Source organism: Coturnix japonica, chromosome 1, assembly GCF_054131305.1.
Source record: "Coturnix japonica strain WE chromosome 1, WE-NBRP24, whole genome shotgun sequence".
Taxonomy (NCBI): Eukaryota; Metazoa; Chordata; class Aves; order Galliformes; family Phasianidae; genus Coturnix; species Coturnix japonica.
In genome coordinates, this window is record NC_140663.1 from 161096343 (window position 1) to 161115290 (window position 18948).

The following is an 18948-nucleotide window of genomic DNA, read 5'->3' on the forward strand; positions in this document are numbered from 1 at the left end:
TAATGCTGCTGCTTAAGAGCAGAACCTTTTGTTGGCATCACTTCAACAGGACTTCCATGAATTACAACAGCAACAGAATAAGGAAGACCAAAGACTACAATAGTAATTTAGAATATAAGCATTTCATAACTTCCTTTTCTGCTGCATTCATACTAATTTGGCATCATTATCTTTTAAGCTTATCTCCTTGCCAGGGCTGGAAGCACATCCTAGTTTCTTTCTACAGAGAGGACAAGGACGGCCTACTAACAAACCAAACTCTTATCAAAACCTTTCAAAGTTTGACCACTGCTATAAGACACAGGAGGGAGAAAAGTTGCTGATTTGACTTCAGTACAAAGAGGCACACGTCTTAAGAGAAGAAGCGTTAGAATGCAGCTAACTAAACTTCCTGTAGTTTGCTGATGCACGTTCAAGTAAAATTAAATGAAAGGCCATTATTTCTGCCAAATAACTGTACGCCAACTAACTTCTCTATGTCCAAGAATCCCTCTCTGAGAAGCAATGGTTAAGATACTGACGTCAATTAAGGTGCCATAAGTTACTTCTTTTGCTATACATACTAATATTTTTATTAGCAGTGGATCAGGCATTTCTTCTGCTTTAGTTTCCTCTTACGTATACATGCATTACACAGAATCACCAATCCACTTTACTTTCTCTACTAATATTCACAACCACAGAACAGCCAGCAAAAACTACCCCAACATTACCCTGATAAGGGGGTTGGCTATAACACAGTAAGACACCCACCCTCCTATCCCTACAGATTTTTGTTCACTATCCTTCCTGTTCCGCAGTATTTTTCACTTTACAGCTCCAAAGTGCTATATAAAAACACATTATTTGTTGTACACATGAAAAGGGTGCTGTGTCTTTAGATATTCTCTCCTTACTGATTCTTAAATAATTTACTATAACCACACAGTTCTGGAAAGAGGCTATGCTAAAAAGTATTCAGAGATGTTACGGAAGAGCAAAGACTCACATTCCAAGGGGGTAAATTAGAACAATACAGTAAATATCACTAATACAAATAAATCCACAAGTTTAAGTATCTCTCGTATAATTATTGCTAAGTCTACCCTGCTTTTTCTATTGGCTATGCATCAGTAACTTATCACAACGTTTAGAGTCTTAGTCTAACACATAGGAAGACTGCATAGAAAAATGTTACACAAATTTACTACTGTTGTAACACTAATAATCTATAACTTGAATGCACTCAGACCTGTAGCAGGCTGTTGCTGCTGAGTAAGTGTTGCAGCCATGGCAACGGCTGCTGCATTTGGTATGTTGCTGAAAGGGGTCGGTCCAGTGGTAACGCGTGGCGCGCTCTGCCACTTCTTAGCTTCTGTTCGTCTTGCCTCAAACACATCCATGGCATCTCCCAGAAAGGTTTTCCTGTAGCCAAGGTATTGGTCCTTGAGCATCTGAAGGGGTGGGGGAAGCCATTTTAGTTCAGCATATTTGACAGAAAACTGTAACTTACTAAGAAAAAAAGAAACCAAGTTATAAATATCATTTCCTTAAATTCCTTAAAAAGACCTGGAAGGATCTAAGCAAGTTAGAAACTCCATAGGCAGAAGTTTTTCTGTACTTATATGCTGCAAAGTGGTTATACATGTAATAGGGGGACATTCTAAATGATACCAAAGTCTTTTAAGGTTGGTGTAAATCAACACAATTTGGTTACTTTCAGTATAATAACTGACCTAAGAGGCAAAATGCAGCAGCATTATTCATCATAACAACTTTCTTTCTGTGCTATCCTTAATGCATAAAGATACCTTTTGCTCTTTTTCACCTCTACTTCAGTGTATCCTTGCTTACGCTTCTACCTCATTACAAGCTCTAAGAGTATATCAGACTTTTAAAACTCGTTCTTGTTTTTGATACACTTTGTTAGCTGCACTAAATCACTCCTTTGCTTTTAATTACAAAGTTCCCCTTTGCCCTCACCCTCAGGACCCCACCTTCAGCCACAATACCTCACTACATCTTATGAGGCACTTCCACCTGTCACAAATAAGGGAAATATGGATATCTTAGGTAACATAAAAGGACTAAATGGCTTCATTTAGCAAACTGGTTAAACTGATCTCATTTACAGAGAACCTGAAATAAAACAAGTTTACTAAAAACAAAATCAAGCCCAGTAGATGTAGCTGAACTTTATGGAAGATGTACCATTTCCCAAGTTTCTGGCCCAGCACATGCTTGTTTCTGAGAAAAGGAGCACATTTAACTTTAATTAAAAAAATTTCTCACTCTGATGAATTCAGAGTCTGAATTTATCAGAAACAGCATCTATCAGAAGCAAAGATCCCTCTCCTATCAGAACAGGAGTGTTATCTTTGGTGAGAAAAGATGCTTGTGGAACTTTGAGATCTAACACAATGCCAGAGCTCAGAAATGACATTAGATAACCCAGAGCAGGCCCTAAGGCAGAATGATTAAATTAAGTTCTCCACCCTATTGTGCCCAAGCACATTTTACTCTTCGCTGAATCTGGACAGAGAATGCATCTATTATATAAATATATTTATCAGCTAACTCTGCACAAAGAAGTTTCAGGCCACGTTTTACTTCAGGCCTTTGAGGTGAGGCATATATGCAAGCCAAAAAGCCTTCTTCAGACAAAGGAATAAGTTGTGATAACAGCTCTGATATGATTTATGAAGGCAGAGGCATCAAGTGAGGAAGAGACAGCACTTCCTGAGCAGCCTGGTCTGGAGTTTGGCAGCCCTGCATATGGTGGGGGGGTTGAAAGCAGATGATCACTATGGTCCTTTTCAACCCAGGCCATTCTGTGATTCTTCCAAACTGCTCTACTCTCCTAGTGTCTATGAGGTGATAAACTGAATCAGATTGTTCAAACGTCCCTCTGCAGCATGTTCATTTCCCTTATTTTTTGAAGCTTTAGTTGCAATTTTGTTTTCCAAGATATCACCCATTGCACTCATTAAGACTGGATCTCCCAATAAGAAAAATCCTCCAAACAACCCCTTATTTTCAAGCAATAATTAAAAAATAACCTCTTTCATCCTGAATCAGGCCAACCAATTACTTGAAGATATCACTTTTAATACTTGGATACTAATCCTGCTCTTCATATCAAAGAAGAGATTGATCACCCCACACATCACAACTTTGGGCACACTCAGATCTCAGGAGCAATAAGCACAAAACACATCCAGGATCCTTTTTGTTTAATTATGCTGAAATTACATGAAAAAACTGATCTATTCTGTACCTGGTATCAAAATGAGTTAACTAGAGCACAAATACCTGATGGTAGTTGCTGTAATAAAGTAAATACCAATGTTGACCAAAGCAACGAGATACAAAGAATCTAATTCCTACAGGAGCCTCTGCATTCATTAACATTTCAATTTGGGGGGAAAAAAAAGCATATATATATATATATATATATATTGCAAAACCAAACACTTGTACTTCACTTGTTTTATTGTGTTGGAGGTTGCTTTCTTGTTACTACAAAGTTCTGATACTTACTGATGCTGGAATGTACAATGGAAAACCCAAGCCTGACATCAGCTCCTCTGATGCCCTACTGCATTAGCACTCTTTCAGCAGCAGTGTATATAAATATATTAAATAAACATATATAAAACCACTTTCCATGAAACAGGTTGAAAAAACAAAGCCAGAGCACATTTCTTCCCACCAACATCCTTCATGTAACTGATTAACAATGAAAAAGAAATTAGATGAAAAACGTTATAACTTTAGTGACAGCTCAGTTGCCACCATCACTATTAGCAAATGTTTCAAATTCAACTTCAGCTGAATGGAAGTTACCCTTTTAATCCAAGCATATCAGACAATTGTCATTTCTTAAAAGAATTTAACAGAAAAAAGCATAGTTGAAGACACAGTATCAGTAACTGTGACTCCCCAGTTTTTTCACTAAACACATAGAAATGCATCAAAGCAACATACCTTTACGTTTTCATGTATGGACTGAAGTTGTGCTGCTAAAGCTACAAACGTTTGATAGATTTGCTGCATAGCCATAGACAAATCTGTAAAAGGCACATAGAATATTGTAAGTGACAACCTTACTTCCATGAGGAAAGGCTTAATGTTTATACTGTAGCAAGAAGCCCACTCTGAATCCAGGTAGAATAAAGCACAAAAAGACTGTATGAAATAAATTAATGTCTATGGGAAACCCAGAACTTGTGATGTAACACCTGTCTTCCCACACACAGAACTAGTTTTTGAAGCATCATTTCTCAGGGCTCCAAACTTAATTTTGTGGGGAAAAAAAACCCTAAATAAAAACACCCCACCAGAAACAAAACCAAGACTTTATCACTTCCCACACTCATGTAGGGCAATTATGATGCATGGAGACCTCACATTACAACAGCAGGTAGGTACACAAGTCTCACTAATGGGGATGGAAGAAGGGAGGAAAGTAAAACTAAATGGAAATGAAATCAGGTTTTCCCACTGTAACATTAAGAACACTGCACAATGACAAATCAGTGGTCTGGAAGCAGAACAAACAAAAAAAAACCTAACCCTAAACCAAACAACCAGGCAATCTGGAGGCAAGTTAAGAAAAGACTGAAGGGCGATTCCTCTGATGCTTATGAGATCATTAGGAACGTAAACAAGGAAAACTTCCATTCCCAGATCCCATCCAAGAGCCTCAGATAGATGTAGGAAAGACTCAGAAACCACTCTCATGAAAGAGCAGAAGACAGACTGTCCTATGCTTACAGAGTGTACGAATATAACACACTTCTTTACACCTCATTTTCAGATGCACAGAAGCTGGAATTTATATTCCCAGGCACCTTCCAAAGTTCCCAAATGACACAAACCCAGCCCACAAACTGCACCTCAGGAAGCAAATTCATTTTACAAAGCTTAAAGGACTTTACAAATTCAAGGACACATTCCAAACCACAGAATTTATCTGAACATTTGTTTCTGTACATTAGATGAGGAGATTAATTACTGTTAGTTTTTTATTATTAAGCCTATTATAGGTATAATATTAGTTTCTGTGTATGAAACATGTAAGTAGAAACATTTACCTTGTGGAGTTATATGTGAATTATTTGCTTGAGTAGCAAGATGATTTTCCAGTTCTTCTATTTGTTGCCTATACTGCTGCAGTTGTACTTCAAACTGCTCTACCAAGATTCTGAAGTAGCTAGGTGAGTAAAACAGTAAAGTTTAATCACATGATTTTAGTGATTTGCCACCATTTGAAAACAAAGACCACACCACCGCATTAGCTGCCTATACTCATTTCATTACTTGCAGCAGGTATGTCCTAATGACATTCTTGATGTTCTTCTACTAGTAGAAAAAGAGCAAGGACTGTATTTCTCACGTCTATATAAGTAGACATGTATAAGCATTCAGTACAGGAATAACAAGAAGAAAAAAACACATCAACTTAGGAAGTTATATTATTGGCTTTTTTTCTTTCTTATAAGCAACAATAACTCACTCTGCTGGGGCTGTGTTTTCATGCTGCAGGCCAGGAGGAGTTTTCTGTGTTCTTAATGCTATTTCTGCATTCTTTAGCTCCTAAATAAATGAGGAAAAATCGATAAAATGTAAGATTCTGAATTAAGTGTTCAAAATGAGCATAACTACAATTTTACAGTTAATTCACAAATATGAGAAGAAAACATTTAAGTTAAAACTACAACAGAATCTGACCAGAAATTCTTCAAAGAATAGATTGGCATGAAGTTGAAGAACTGCTGATATCAAAATATGTTTAGACAAGAAGCAGGCAGCTGTACACCCTCAAAGTTTACTCATCATCTAGTCTTTTAATATCATCTAGTCCAGCCCTCCTGCTATGGGCAGACTGTCACAGGTAAGGTTTGCATTCTGTTGTACTTCAGACAGCCTATTAATTTATTAAAGACTAAGAAAAATAATGACAAGAAAATAACATGCCTAAAAGAAATTACAAGAAGGGTTATCTCGCCTTTAAAAAAGGCTTAATAGTGTGATAATTTTCTTTTCCTATGGAAAAGATCTTTTTAAACATGATGATTACACTAGATGTTGTTTAACGCTTTCTAATAATACTATCATTAATCATTTCTCAGTGCCTGGCTTTGTTACTAATCATAAGGAAATAAGAGCACTACTAACAAGTTGTTTGCTTTCACAGCAAATAATTGCCAGAGCACAACTACAGAGTATCTCTTTTCAAAATTTAGGAGCATATTTTCACTTTAGAATAAAATACATTTAGAAACAAAGCAAGCAGCCAGGACAAGACAGATGAAAGCAATAGCAACACAGAGCTTAAGTTCAAAAGCACCTGAACCAAAACTTGAGCTCACACTGGTTGGATAGTTAATACAAAGACTGGTAGACAGAGTTGACTTCTTCATTAAATAAATACTAGATGTAATTAGACACTTTGGTCCCTAATACCTTTTAAGTGATAAGAAAACATGTGTCTCCACTGCTCCCCGAGTTGGGCACGTGACTGCAAAAAAACCTTCACTAACTATCAGTTGAATAGGGAACTGAAATCAAACTACAGTGGGTGCATATTCCCTTCTGCTGTCTACGCAAGTAGGGTGCTTTCCTAAGTAACGCTCTCCTTGCTTTTACACTTATCTGAAAACACTGGCATCGCAGATTTCAGTCAGTCACCTCCAGTAATTCCAAAAAGATCAGAAGGGATTCAACTTTTCACTTTGTTTACAACTGCTTCAATTTGGAGTTTCAACAACTTCCCTTGACTGATTGAGAAAGCTGTAGATTCTACAATAAACAATGAACACTCAAACTCTGCTTAACAGAAAGTGTGCGATACCTGCGCAGTTTCCATTTTCAGCTTGTCAATATTAAGAGTGTTTCTTTGTAATCCACTGGCAACTACAGAGAGAAGCTGTTTCAGAGCTTTAATATCTTCTTGTACTTTAAGCATTGCTTTAGATGACATTCTACTAATTTCTTCCTGAACTTGTTTTTGTTCTTTCACAAATTTCCTAAAGAAGGGAAAAAAAGACAAACAGGGGTAATAGGAAAGAAAATAATGTATTCAACCTAAAGTACCCACGTATTTACTTTAGTTGCATTATTCAAGTAGTACTGAAGTTAATTTTCCCAAAACCAACTACTGAATAGTAAGATTATGCAGAGTAGCATTAACTCCTAATATGCTAATGCTGTAAAAGAACAGCAAAAAAACAAGACTTCAGTAATTGTATAATCATGTTACACTGCACCCTGACAATCTAAGCTACAGATTTATATATGCATAAAACCCACATTAAGTAAACATTACATTGAACTCATAAATACTCTAACACACTCTGACTTGACTATAACCTGCCTCTTGCCTGCCTGAATCAAGCCTGGCTTGCAAATCCCTCTTAACTCCATCCAAGTTCTACAGTGCATATGCAAACACAATTTGATACTTACTATGCATACACAAGAGGTTTAATGCTCTCAAGGAGGGCAGGATCAGTTTCTAGGAGCATGTTTCTTGTGCATGCCCATTTGTGGGAATGGGATTGAAAACTGCAGTGGCAGGAGATAACTCAAGACATCAGCTACTGGAATTATTCACCTACTCTGATCTCATCATTAATCTCCTGTTAGGCTCAGACTAACACGTCTTTCCTTCACACAATCTGTAGTACTGCTTTTTAAGTTGTTACAGAGCATTAACAAAATACAATACTTAGAAACACAACTGTCATAAACAAAAAGCAGCACTTACTGTAGATTTTCCACATCTTGACAGATTACAGGAGGTAGATTTTCATCCTTTAGCGCTTTGCTGTCTCTACAAGAGACAATGCATGTTTAGATGGTGCTTCAGTACTGCCAAGCATTTTTACACCATTACTAAGAACCATGAAAACTTCCAAGAGACCAAATCACTCAATTTTGTAACTGTTGCAAACATACTGCAACTCAATGATTTGAGTTAGTGAACTGAGACTATGACAGTATCTAACATCATGGTGTAAATACTGCACATAATTTACAGGAACCGCTGTTCAGGCTACGTGCCCAGTTTATAGTAGGAAGCAGATGAGCAGCAGGCACTGCCATTTGCTCAAATGCAACACTTTAAAAGGATGAACCATCATTATTATGTAACCCCATTGCAGTAACTGGTTATTTACATTTATACCTTTTCAAAGATTAAAGTAATAGAAAAGGTGGCGTATCAGAAAACAGCCAAGCTTAGGATACCAAATGCAAAGAATCTGAACACTTACTCTGGTCTTGCTCCTGTTTTGTCACCTAGAAAATAAAAATTGTAGATGAGAAATAAAACTTAGAATTGACAAAAACGCTTTAATGAGATTTTCCACTAAGAAATGATTAGTGCAATCTGCATGATTTTTCTTGATAAGATACAACATGTAAGTAAGGTTTTAATTTATCCTCCTTCACAGATAAGTATCTTTTCAAGAGCAATGATTCACTCGTTCAGATGCAAACCTCCTGGCACAAAAATTAATGTAAAACATCTCGTGTCACTATATACGTCCCTTCAAATGCACGAGCAATTGCACTTACATAAGAAAACTGCCCCTGTCTAAGCATGCTGGATTTTCCTAATTGTTCTACTATTGCACGTTGTTCAGGAATAAACGTGATTTTACAGAACCAAAGGTGTTACTGCTTACCTACCACTTACAGACTCCAAACCAGACACACCTAGACCAGAAAATTAACCAAGACGCCAAACATTTCTCCTGAACTACAAGAAGGAGCTGAAAGCAGTATCACATGAACAGGCAAACCATGACTAATTCTAGTCACAGCCATGGGCAGTAGTTGCATTTCATAAGAGCAGTCTGCTAGTAAGCTTATGCAGACTAAGAACCAGGACACTTCTTCAACTGGATGCCATTCAAATCCTCATAGTACCATCAAGCTAGAAGGTAGCCACGAAGGTTATATGAATATCACACACACCCACAGCCACCAACCCAGATTCAGAACAGGACAGGAAGTTGGGTAATCAGCTCCTTGGGGATTACACCCTAACAACTGAGCAAAACAACGCTGAAGTCTGTGGTTCTCTAGGCCACATTTTAAGATACTTGTACATCAGAGTAGAGTTGTGCAATCCTAATATCACAATAATGGAAAACCCCATGAGAACCTAAGAATTGGAGCTTTTCCATCACTTTCAGTAATAAATTAAGAAAAGAGAAAGTCAACAACGTGCTGAGCACTCTAGTTTGGACAGCCAATATGTAAGCACAAGGAGCTGCATCTCCACAACTCACAGTCCTTTGTAAAGATGGTCTCATGAAACTTCTATTAGTTTTCAGAATGCCCACTTTGATTCCCCAGAGAAAATAGGCATTTTATAATCAACTTCAGTTAAGATGCTTTAGATGTATAAAATCAAGTTAAGTAAGTCAACATCCACCTGTCAATATTCCCTTAAAGTACTTTGAAGCTACCTCAGATTTAGGTTTTATTAACTACTGTCAACAACGTAACAGAACATAACAGATCCCCAGAACTAGAAATGCAGTGTTGAAGATTAACAGGTGAACAACGGGACTTTTTTTCTCCTGTAGGTTTTGAAGAGGAGGGGAGAGGGAGAAAAAATAAACTAAATGCATAAGCCACCTTCACTCCACAAGTTTAAGAACTGCTACTGTTGGAGAAAACTGTTTTCCAATGAGCACTTTTTGTATTTACAACGTATTTCTTAAACACTGCACTCTTCCCCCATCTAGTGGCCATCGGACCCAACTGTTAGGAAATGGCTTTTCCATACACAGCCCTGTGAGTCCTTTATTCCAGGAAGGCTACAGTATTCTGAACCCAGGTTCTCAAGTATGATGCTTCCTTATAACAATTTTAAAGTCGCATTATACTGCATTTGCACTTAAGATTTTGTTTTTCTATACAATATCCATAAATGAAATTAACTTACATTCAGCATAAAAGAAATAAGTTAAAACTGACAGCTTTGACTCCACACTCCTAAAGCTGAAATAGTATCTCTAATGTAGCACTCAACATTCACCAACAAATTACTACATGCAATATCTGTTTTAAATGTTTTAACAACAAACTTACTCTTTTTATCTGAAGAACTACTAAAATCAATGCCACCGAGACCTTCATTAGCAGTACTTGAAGGAGCTGCAGTTGTCCCCAGAGTCAAGCTCAAAGCGTTCTGCCCAAGTCCTGTTAAGAAACCCAAAGAGAATTTCTGCATTTAAAATGCTGGTAGTTTACTTTAAAATCTCAGACAACCTTGCAATTTCAGAGTCCATTTACTGCATTTGGATTAAAAAACATAAAGAAAAACAGATTTTAATCAAGTTTCATACAACTATACATGGTTTTTATACAATTACCTCACAATACTTGTGAAATAGGTAACTTATTAGGATTGTCAACACCTTCCTGTTTCATTTTGTTTAATTTTTCTTCTAGAACCGAAAGACAGGAAGTCAGTAAATAACTGAAGGGACAAAACCAAGTTAGAGGTTTTATTTAGACCAAAAGCCACCAACATAAGGAGCAATCAACCTCTTCACAGTGAGCGAGATAGTAAGACAACAATCCCCCTCTCATTTACAGTCAACTTCCTTGGGTCAAATATTACAAAGATTTTTATTTTTTTAAATGAAAGTACAAGAAACAAATTTAAACATTAGGAAGCAACAAATAACTTCAGTTTATTTTCTATGGATAACAGCAGTTTCAAACAGTGATGTTTAAAAACAACTTTCATAGCGTTAAGATTTTATAGAAGGAAAAAAACCATCAATTTTCACCTGTCGCTGCTGTGCTTGTATTCTGGAACAGCGAACCTCCTAAACCTGCTAAGGTTCCTCCCAAGGAGAGGCCTGTGGAGGCAGTTGTAGTTGGTGCAGTTGTTCCACCTAAATTTAAGGTAAAGCCAGTAGTACCTGCAGAGGAAAAAAAAAAAAAACAATAAAAACCAAGTTTTCATGTAGATACTGCATTCAAAAAAATGTACAGAAAGTCTGAAATAACTGAAATCATCTTAATAGTAATGCAATAATAAACTCAGCTATTGGTTTTTTTTTACTCTGCAACTTTCTGAAACCTCCTAGAGACTTCCAAATTGCATGAATTTTTGTTTCATGATATTCTAAGCTTCATTAGTTCATCTGCAACTACAGCAAAATTCTGAGAGTGACCCAGAATGCCAGATAACCTGGAACTTTACACTGATTTTAAAGCACAATGGATCTAACAACTACTACTGATTTTTTAAATGCCAAAATGTTTGTGTTGAATACTAAAGAACTTCACTTCCAAGTGCCAGGTGCTGCATCTGGGTCAGGGCAATCTCAAGCACAGATACAGGTTGGGTGGAGAATGCCTTGAGAGCAGCCCGCAGGAGGATTTGGGGGTGTCGACTGATGAGAGATTCATCATGAGTCAGCAATGTGTGCTTGCAGCCCAGAAGGCCAACTATCCTGGGTTGCATCAAGAGAAGTGTGACCAGCAGGTTGAGGGAGGGGATTCTGCCGCTCTGTTCTCCTGAGAGCCTACCAAGAGTACTGTGTCTAGTTCTGGAGACTCCAACACAAGGACATGGAGCTGTTGGCCCAGAGGAGGGTCACAAAGATGACCAGATGGCTGGAGGACAGGCTGAGAGAGCTGGGGCTCTTTAGCCTGGAGAAGAGAATGCTCCAGGGAGTACTTACAGCACCCTTCCAGTACTTAAAGGGAACTACAGGAAAGCTAGGAGGGACTTCTTATAAGGGCATGTAGAAACAGGATATGGGGAAATGGTTTTAAATTGGAAGACATAGATTAAGGCTAGATATTAGGAAGTTCTTTACTGTGAGGGTGGTGAGACACTGGAGCAGATTGCACAGAGAGTTGCCAGAGAGAATGCTCCCTCTATGGAGTTTAGGTGAGTTACAGCATAATGGAAAGTGTTGGACAGTAAAACAACTACACAGGAAAAAAACACTCATTTACACTTCTAGTTAACTGCTTTGTGCTGCCTACAACAAGTAGACATTTTCCAGCTACAGAACATGACAAATCAGCTGTTACTACCCTCCTAATGACTTGGATTACATGCTGCCTAAACTACAGGATATACTGTGCTCTAAATAAATACAAACCTTGACTGCATTAGGCTCCTCAAATTTAGAGCTAGTAAAATCCAATGACCCTTTTTACTCAAGTACCACAAAAATAGGTAAATACTAGAATAAAATAGAACACAGCATGTTTTAGAATACAGTTACACTAAAAATTCAACAAAGCATTTTCCTACCTGCTGCAGGAGTAGATGTAAGAGCAGAAGAGAGTGACAGGCCACTCGCTGAGGTAGAAGTAATAGACAAAGCAAACGGTGTGGCTGAACCTGCAGGTTTGTTGAAGCCTAAACTAAAGCCTGTGGTAGCTGCTGATGTGGTGGCAGGTGTGCCTAAAAGAAAGCCCCAAAATAACGATCAGCTTTTGGATATTTTGTTTGAGAATTAGTACTTAGTCTTCTAACCTGTTATCTCCTTGCTATGTCTGATTAACTATCATTAGCATTGCTGCACTTGAAATCACTGCAGCCAATAAAGTACTTCCACAGCACCTTCATATACATTTCATAAGTGTTTGCTCCAGAATTTCAAGCAACCTTGGAGTATAAATTATACCAAGAGGTAATTTAAAGGTCTAAAATAAGAACTTCCACCAAACAGATCTGACTGAAAAAATAGCAAAATATTGGTAGATAAAATAACAGTGTCCAAAATACAGACTAAATTCTCCCTTGAATGTGCACATTAGCATGAGAACGGGTATGCTTTCAATGTGCAAACAAGAAAAATGTGTTGAGATGTTACTCCCTCCAACTTTGAATTTAAGCACTTGCAAAGTTAAACAAAGCTTCTATTTCCAGCTAATTTCACAGTAAGAATATGCTTTCTGTTCTAGAACATGTATTCCAAAGGAACTTACACATACACACACCACAGTAACAAGCATAAGAAAACCACTGTATTCTCAGTCATTGGAAACAGATAGCAATGACATTTCATTCAATCACAGAAAAGAATTAACACTCGCTGCCATATGTGATTACACACATTCTGGGTTGCTGCTCCTCTCTTTTCCTATCCTCTTCATTTACTTCCTTAACCAGTACCACCTTCTCCCAATTAGCACAGCTTCCAAAGCTCTTGGACACGAGTCTGTCGTGTAGCACTACCACCATCACCCTGACCCAAACGCTTTTAATTACATCAAGCTCAGTTGCTGATGTTTCAACAATAAAAACACCTACATATTCCTGTAATTCTAATAATGGCTGACAAAGAGTTATTACACATGTATCAGAGAAACAAAATCATATATATTCCTAACATCCCTTCCCAGTTCAAACCTCTTTACTCTTCCAGTAGAGGGAATATTAGCAAACAGATCTGTTCTCTCAAAGTTCACAACATGAAGAAATTCTGACTTAAGAATTCTTTGGTTATTGACTCCACTTCTCTGCTGAAGGATGGAACTCATCAGGGGATTTAGATGCAGTCTAGCTTCTTACTGTGACTACTTATACTGTTGTACAGGAATGGAATAACCCTTTAGCTCCACTCCAGCTCACAGCAGACTGCAATGAGCAGTGAGCAAAAAGCTGGCACAAACGTTAACCTCCTACATAATAAGAACTAAACAGCTTTTTTTTTCCCCTGTAAATCATTACTATCCAAATGAGGTCCTTACCCAGAGTCAGTGCTGGAGCAATGGTTGTTGCTGTTCCTGCTTCAAGAAGAAAAAGAGTAAGAACAGTGAGGCCCACTGAGCAGTTATGTTACCAACAATCATAACTATTTATTCCAGTGCTTTGTTTCACTACATATCTTATGTTACATTACGTAGCATCTTGAAAGCAGAGTAACTGTCACATCAAGACCACTAGTTGTAAACCCCAGCTACGCAAATTAAAGCATGAAGCCTTTAAAACAAACAATCTCATAAGAATCTATTAACAGTGAAGCTGATGTAATATATGGAGTCATGACATGATATTCTGAGCTACAGATATGAGTTACAATGAAAAAAGAACCATATTATAATCCTGTTTTTATGTGCCTATGGTACATTGCTTCACCATTGCTTTACATGTCTGCTGTACAAGTGTTTTTCCTACCTGTACTGGTGCCTCCGAGTGTGAAGCCAGTGGCTGGTTTCGATCCAAAGAGCCCGCTTCCAAATCCCACTGAAGGAGCAGACGTAGTTGCCGTAGCAGTGGAAGAACCCAGAGTTCCAAAATTAAGTCCTCCTGTAGAGCTATTACAAAACAAGAGTGTTAACATTTATTATTTCCTCAAAAGGAAAAGATCCAAACCCCTTATTTCTGTCTTCTCAAAGCACAATGCAAGTACACTTGGATATGTCTAACCAGAAACCTCAACCCGTGCTACTTCATTCTGAAGCAGTAAGAACACAGATGCACCAGACCATCAGCTTTGTCCTGCTTTAGCAAGAAACAGGAACAAAACCACTTTTGTTGCCTATAAATGCAAATCACAGATGACCCATACCTACACTTCAAATATTTTCTTTTCTAAGAATACACTGCACAATCCAATTAAAGAAATTAATTCCCAGAGCTATTTTCACATGGAAGACACAAGAAAGAAAGGAGAGAGACAAGCTGGTCTCTTGATAAACTACACAAGTTCCCTTCAGTTGAGACATCTGGCACAGCGTACAACAGCAGCAATGAAATAAAGCACAGTTTAGACTTCAACGTAACAATCTTCACAGATTAAGTGTCATATGTTTAATATCCTCTCTTTATTCCCTCACCTCCTCACTTTCAGTATGAGCACAGCTCCTATATCTAACAAGTGCTCAGCACTATGGGGAAAACAAAAAACCAAACAACAGCATCAACAGAGAAACTGAAAAATGAACAAGTTTAACTAAGCCAAAACAAAGGCAAACCAGTGGCAGCATGGAAAAGCACAGATCACAGGGTTTATTTCCTACTGCCCACAGATGGAAGGCATTACCTCGGCGTGGTGGCCCTAAGGGAAAACTCTAACTTTGGAGCTAGAGCAAAACACAGAAAGGCTTAGACTGGAAGGGACCTTACACAGCTCATCCAGATCCAGCCCTGCAATGGGCAGGGCTGCCACCCACTATATCAGGCTGCCCAGGGCCCCATCCAATCCAGCCTTGAACACCTTCACTGAGAGTGGGGCAAGTCCCTTCTCACTAGTGACAAATGATGGGACAAGGGGAAATGGCCTCAAGTTGCGCCAAGGCAAGTTTAGGTTGGATATTAGAAAGAATTTCTTTACAGAAAGGGTAGTTAAACACTGGAATAGGCTGCCCAGGGAGGTGGTTGAATCGCCATCCCTGGTTGTGTTTAAGAGCCGTTTGGATGTGGTGCTCAGGGATATGATTTAGTGGAGGGTTTTTAGAGTTAGGGTACTGGTTAGGCTGCGGTTGGACTTGATGGTCTTCAAGGTCTTTTCCAGCCTCGGTAATTCTATGATTCTATGATTCAGGGATGTGGCATCCACAACTCACTTGGGCAACAAGCGCCTCACAAAGCACCATACCTGTATAAAGCTGAATATGTAGCACACAGGAATTACATAGGCTGCCATGCCGTACTCCTTTAGACACAAGAATATAAACTGTGACTGATCACAGTGATCCATAACAACCTATGATTAGACAACAGAATAAAGTCCCCTTTCCCCCAACACCTGGCAATAATGCTTTCAGCTCTGCAGAGATCAACTCATCCTACTCATGGAAATAAAGATATAAACAAAAATGCCAAGTACATCTTTGCTATTATTTTAGATATTATATATTATTGGCACGTATGATATATTTACTCTTTTTTTTTTTAAGTAGTCTAAGAAAAGTTCGATAGAATAGCAAAAAATAAACGCTTATATAAACGTTTAAATGCTACAGGAAACTTGCATCAATCAGATGAAAGAAGTTCTCAATTATAGTTGTACATTTAAGGATCATAAAGTTCCAACCCCCCCCACAAGGAGGGCCATCAATCTCCAGAAAATGCTCGTGGCTGATGGAAGGGACCCTTAAAAGAGATCAAACAAACTATTCTGTGATGATCCCATGTCCCTGCTAATTCCTGCCAATGCTTGGGGGCACGCATTGTGAATCACACCCATTTGAGATTGATGTCCTGAGTAGCTTCACTTCTAACAACTAGTTTGGCACCATCAGATTTGGGAAGAGCTCCAAAGTTCTGAGAAAGCTCCACTGGAACAGGCTTCCTTCCAGTAAAAGCACAGCAGCAAGAAAATCAGAAGAAACAGTGGCACTAACACACCTGTACGCACATATATGGAAAAGAAAAACAACCCTGAAACTCAAACTTGACTCACAGAATCACAGAATGAATCACAGAATGACCCGGGTTGGAAGGGACCTCAAGGATCATGTAGTTCCAACCCCCCTGCCTGGCAGGGCCACCAAACATACACCTTTACTAGATCAGGTTGCCCAGGGCCCCGTCCAACCTGGTCTTGAACACCTCCAAGGTGCCTCTGAGACACCTCCAAGAGACCCCTGAGCGCTAAGCGGGGCCTTTAGCAGAGCCACGCGTGGTCGGCACACAACAGCGGCACGGACGGAGCCCCGCGGCACCCGGGGCCGTGCGGACACCGTGATCCCACCTGAGGGCAGGGCCGGGACTGAGGCCGCATGGAGAGGCCGGAAAAGCGCCAAGAGACCCAAGCGTAGAGCCGCCTGCCGACCGCCCACCCCGAGGCCTACGCAGGCCGGGCCGGTAGGGGAGGCCGGCGGCAGGGCCCAGCCGATAGGGATTGAGGGGAGAAGGGCCGCGTTACCTCGGTGCGGTGGTGCCGAACGAGAACCCGCCGCCCCCGCCTCCTCCTCCAGCCCCGGCGGCAGCAGCAGCTGCGGAGCCCAGGGTGCCCGCGCCGAACGAGAAGCCCGCAGACATGGCGGCGGGAACTGAGCGGAGCGGAGCTGAGGAACGGCGTCAGGCGGCGGCGGGGTCTCGGCGGGGCGACGGGGGCTCCCGAGGCGGGCGGGGCCTCAGCGCCACATGGCGGCACGGAGCGGATCCAGCGGGAGGAACGCGGCCAGACACCGAGAGACCGAGCAACCGGGCAACCACGCAGCACAGCACTACGCGCGCACCGCGCTACGCACCACGGGATGGAGGCACCGCCACAGCCCGATCTTAAAGCGACAGCGACCCGACGGGTGCACGGCACTGAGCGTGGAGGATGGATGGGCAGCAGTCTGCTATTGTTATAGGTGTTAACGGGAAACGGGAGTCGTTATATTATATTAGGACATTATATTAATACCCTCTGAAGGCCTGTGGGCATCGTCACCCAATCACAGAATCACAGAATTATCAAGGTTGGAAAAGACCTAGAAGATCATCTAGTCCAACCATTACCAATACTTCCCGGCTAAATCATATTCATAAACACAATATCCAAACGTTTCTTGAACACTCCCATGGTTGGTGACTCCACCACCTCCCTGGGCAGTGCATTCCAGTGCCTGACTACCCTTTCCGAGAAGTAATACTACCTAATGTCCAGCCTGAATCTCCCCTGGCGCAGCTTAAAACCATTCCCTCTAGTTCTATCACTGATTACGCGAGAGAAGAGGCCAACCCCCAGCTCACTACAACCTCCCTTCCGGAAGTTACAGAGAGTAATAAGGTCTCCCCTGAGCTTCCTCTTCTCCAGGCTGAACAATCCCAGCTCCCTCAGCCGCTCCTCATAAGGCTCCAGACCCCTCACAAGCTTTGTTGCCCTCCTCTGAACACGTTCCAGGGCCTCAATGTCTTTCTTGCAGTGAGGGGCCCAAAACTGAACACAGTACTTGAGGTGCGGCCTCACCAGTGCTGAGTACAGGGGGACAATTACCTCCCTGAATCATTTGAAAACCAAGTGTTTGACGAAGGTAGGAAAAACTTCTCAGACGAAGCAGTGAGGCAGTGGCACAGGCTGCCCATGGAGGCGGTGCAGCCACCGAACCTGGAGGCGTTCAGTACTGTGTGGGTGCAGAACTGACTGATGTGGAATGTGGGTGTCAGGGTTTGAGTTAAGGCTGGACTGGATGATCTTTTCCAACCCATTTACAAGATTTGCAGCCTTTCAATACCTGAAGGGAACTTACTCCCAGGAGGGGAGTAAACTCTTCGAAAGGGCTGACAATAGCAGGACTAGGGGAAATGGTTTTAAGTTAAAAGAGGGAAGATTTAGGTTGGATGTTAGGGGGAAGTTCTTCACTAGGAGAGTGGTTAGGCCCTGGAACAGGCTGCCCAGGGAGGTTGTGGATGCCCCGTCCTTGGAGGTGTTCAAGACCAGGCTGGATGGGGCCCTGGGCAACCTGATCTAGTAAATGTGTATGTTTGGTGGCCCTGCCAGGCAGGGGGGTTGGAACTACATGATCCTTGAGGTCCCTTCCAACCCGGGTCATTCTGTGATTCTGTGATTCTGTGACCCACACTGATTCTGATTCTAGGACTGCACGCTCATTCCCTTCTCCCCCAACAGCAGCTCCTATGGAGGGCTGGACATTAGGAAGTATTACTTCTCATAAAGGGTAGTCAGGCACTGGAATGCACTGCCCAGGGAAGTGGTGGAGTCACCAACCATGGGAGTGTTCAAGAAACGTTTGGATGTTGTGTTGAGGAATATGATTTAGCTGGGAAGTATTGGTAATGGTTGGACTAGATGATCTTCTAGGTCTTTTCCAACCTTGATAATTGATTCTGTGACTGGGTGATGAGAGTGAAGCGCTACGACACAACACCAAACCCAACAGCCAACACCCCCTGCGTCACCACCAGCACAACACGGCACCACCACAGTGGCCAAGTCGGGCCGCGCAGCCTCCCGCCTCCAGGGGGCGCTGTAGGCCATTATTCCAGGCTCCGCCCGGCCCCGGCCCGGAAGC

At 40.8% G+C, this 18948-nt stretch overlaps 1 protein-coding gene across 14 annotated transcripts in view; it reads right to left on the reverse strand.

The window, feature by feature from the left end:
• The window catches only part of NUP58 (nucleoporin 58), a 32638-nt gene extending 15462 nt beyond the window's left edge, over positions 1-17176 (reverse strand). For 6 of the 14 annotated variants that reach the window (XM_015852104.2, XM_085536377.1, XM_015852106.2 and 3 more), the window contains exons 1-13: positions 16851-17176; positions 14156-14295; positions 13729-13767; positions 12284-12436; positions 10797-10931; positions 10090-10200; positions 8259-8283; positions 7751-7816; positions 6836-7010; positions 5498-5577; positions 5076-5194; positions 3967-4049; positions 1232-1433 (exon numbers count right to left, since the gene is read on the reverse strand). In XM_015852104.2, coding sequence (XP_015707590.1) covers positions 1232-1433; positions 3967-4049; positions 5076-5194; positions 5498-5577; positions 6836-7010; positions 7751-7816; positions 8259-8283; positions 10090-10200; positions 10797-10931; positions 12284-12436; positions 13729-13767; positions 14156-14295; positions 16851-16966 — 1444 coding nt within the window. In that variant the 5' untranslated portion in view covers positions 16967-17176. Of the gene's footprint in view, positions 1-1231; positions 1492-3966; positions 4050-5075; positions 5195-5497; positions 5578-6835; positions 7011-7750; positions 7817-8258; positions 8284-10089; positions 10201-10796; positions 10932-12283; positions 12437-13728; positions 13768-14155; positions 14296-16850 lie in introns of those variants that run through there. The other 8 variants (XM_085536374.1, XM_015852103.2, XM_085536379.1 and 5 more) reach the window with 6 other exon arrangements.
• Positions 17177-18948: the final 1772 nt, after the last annotated feature.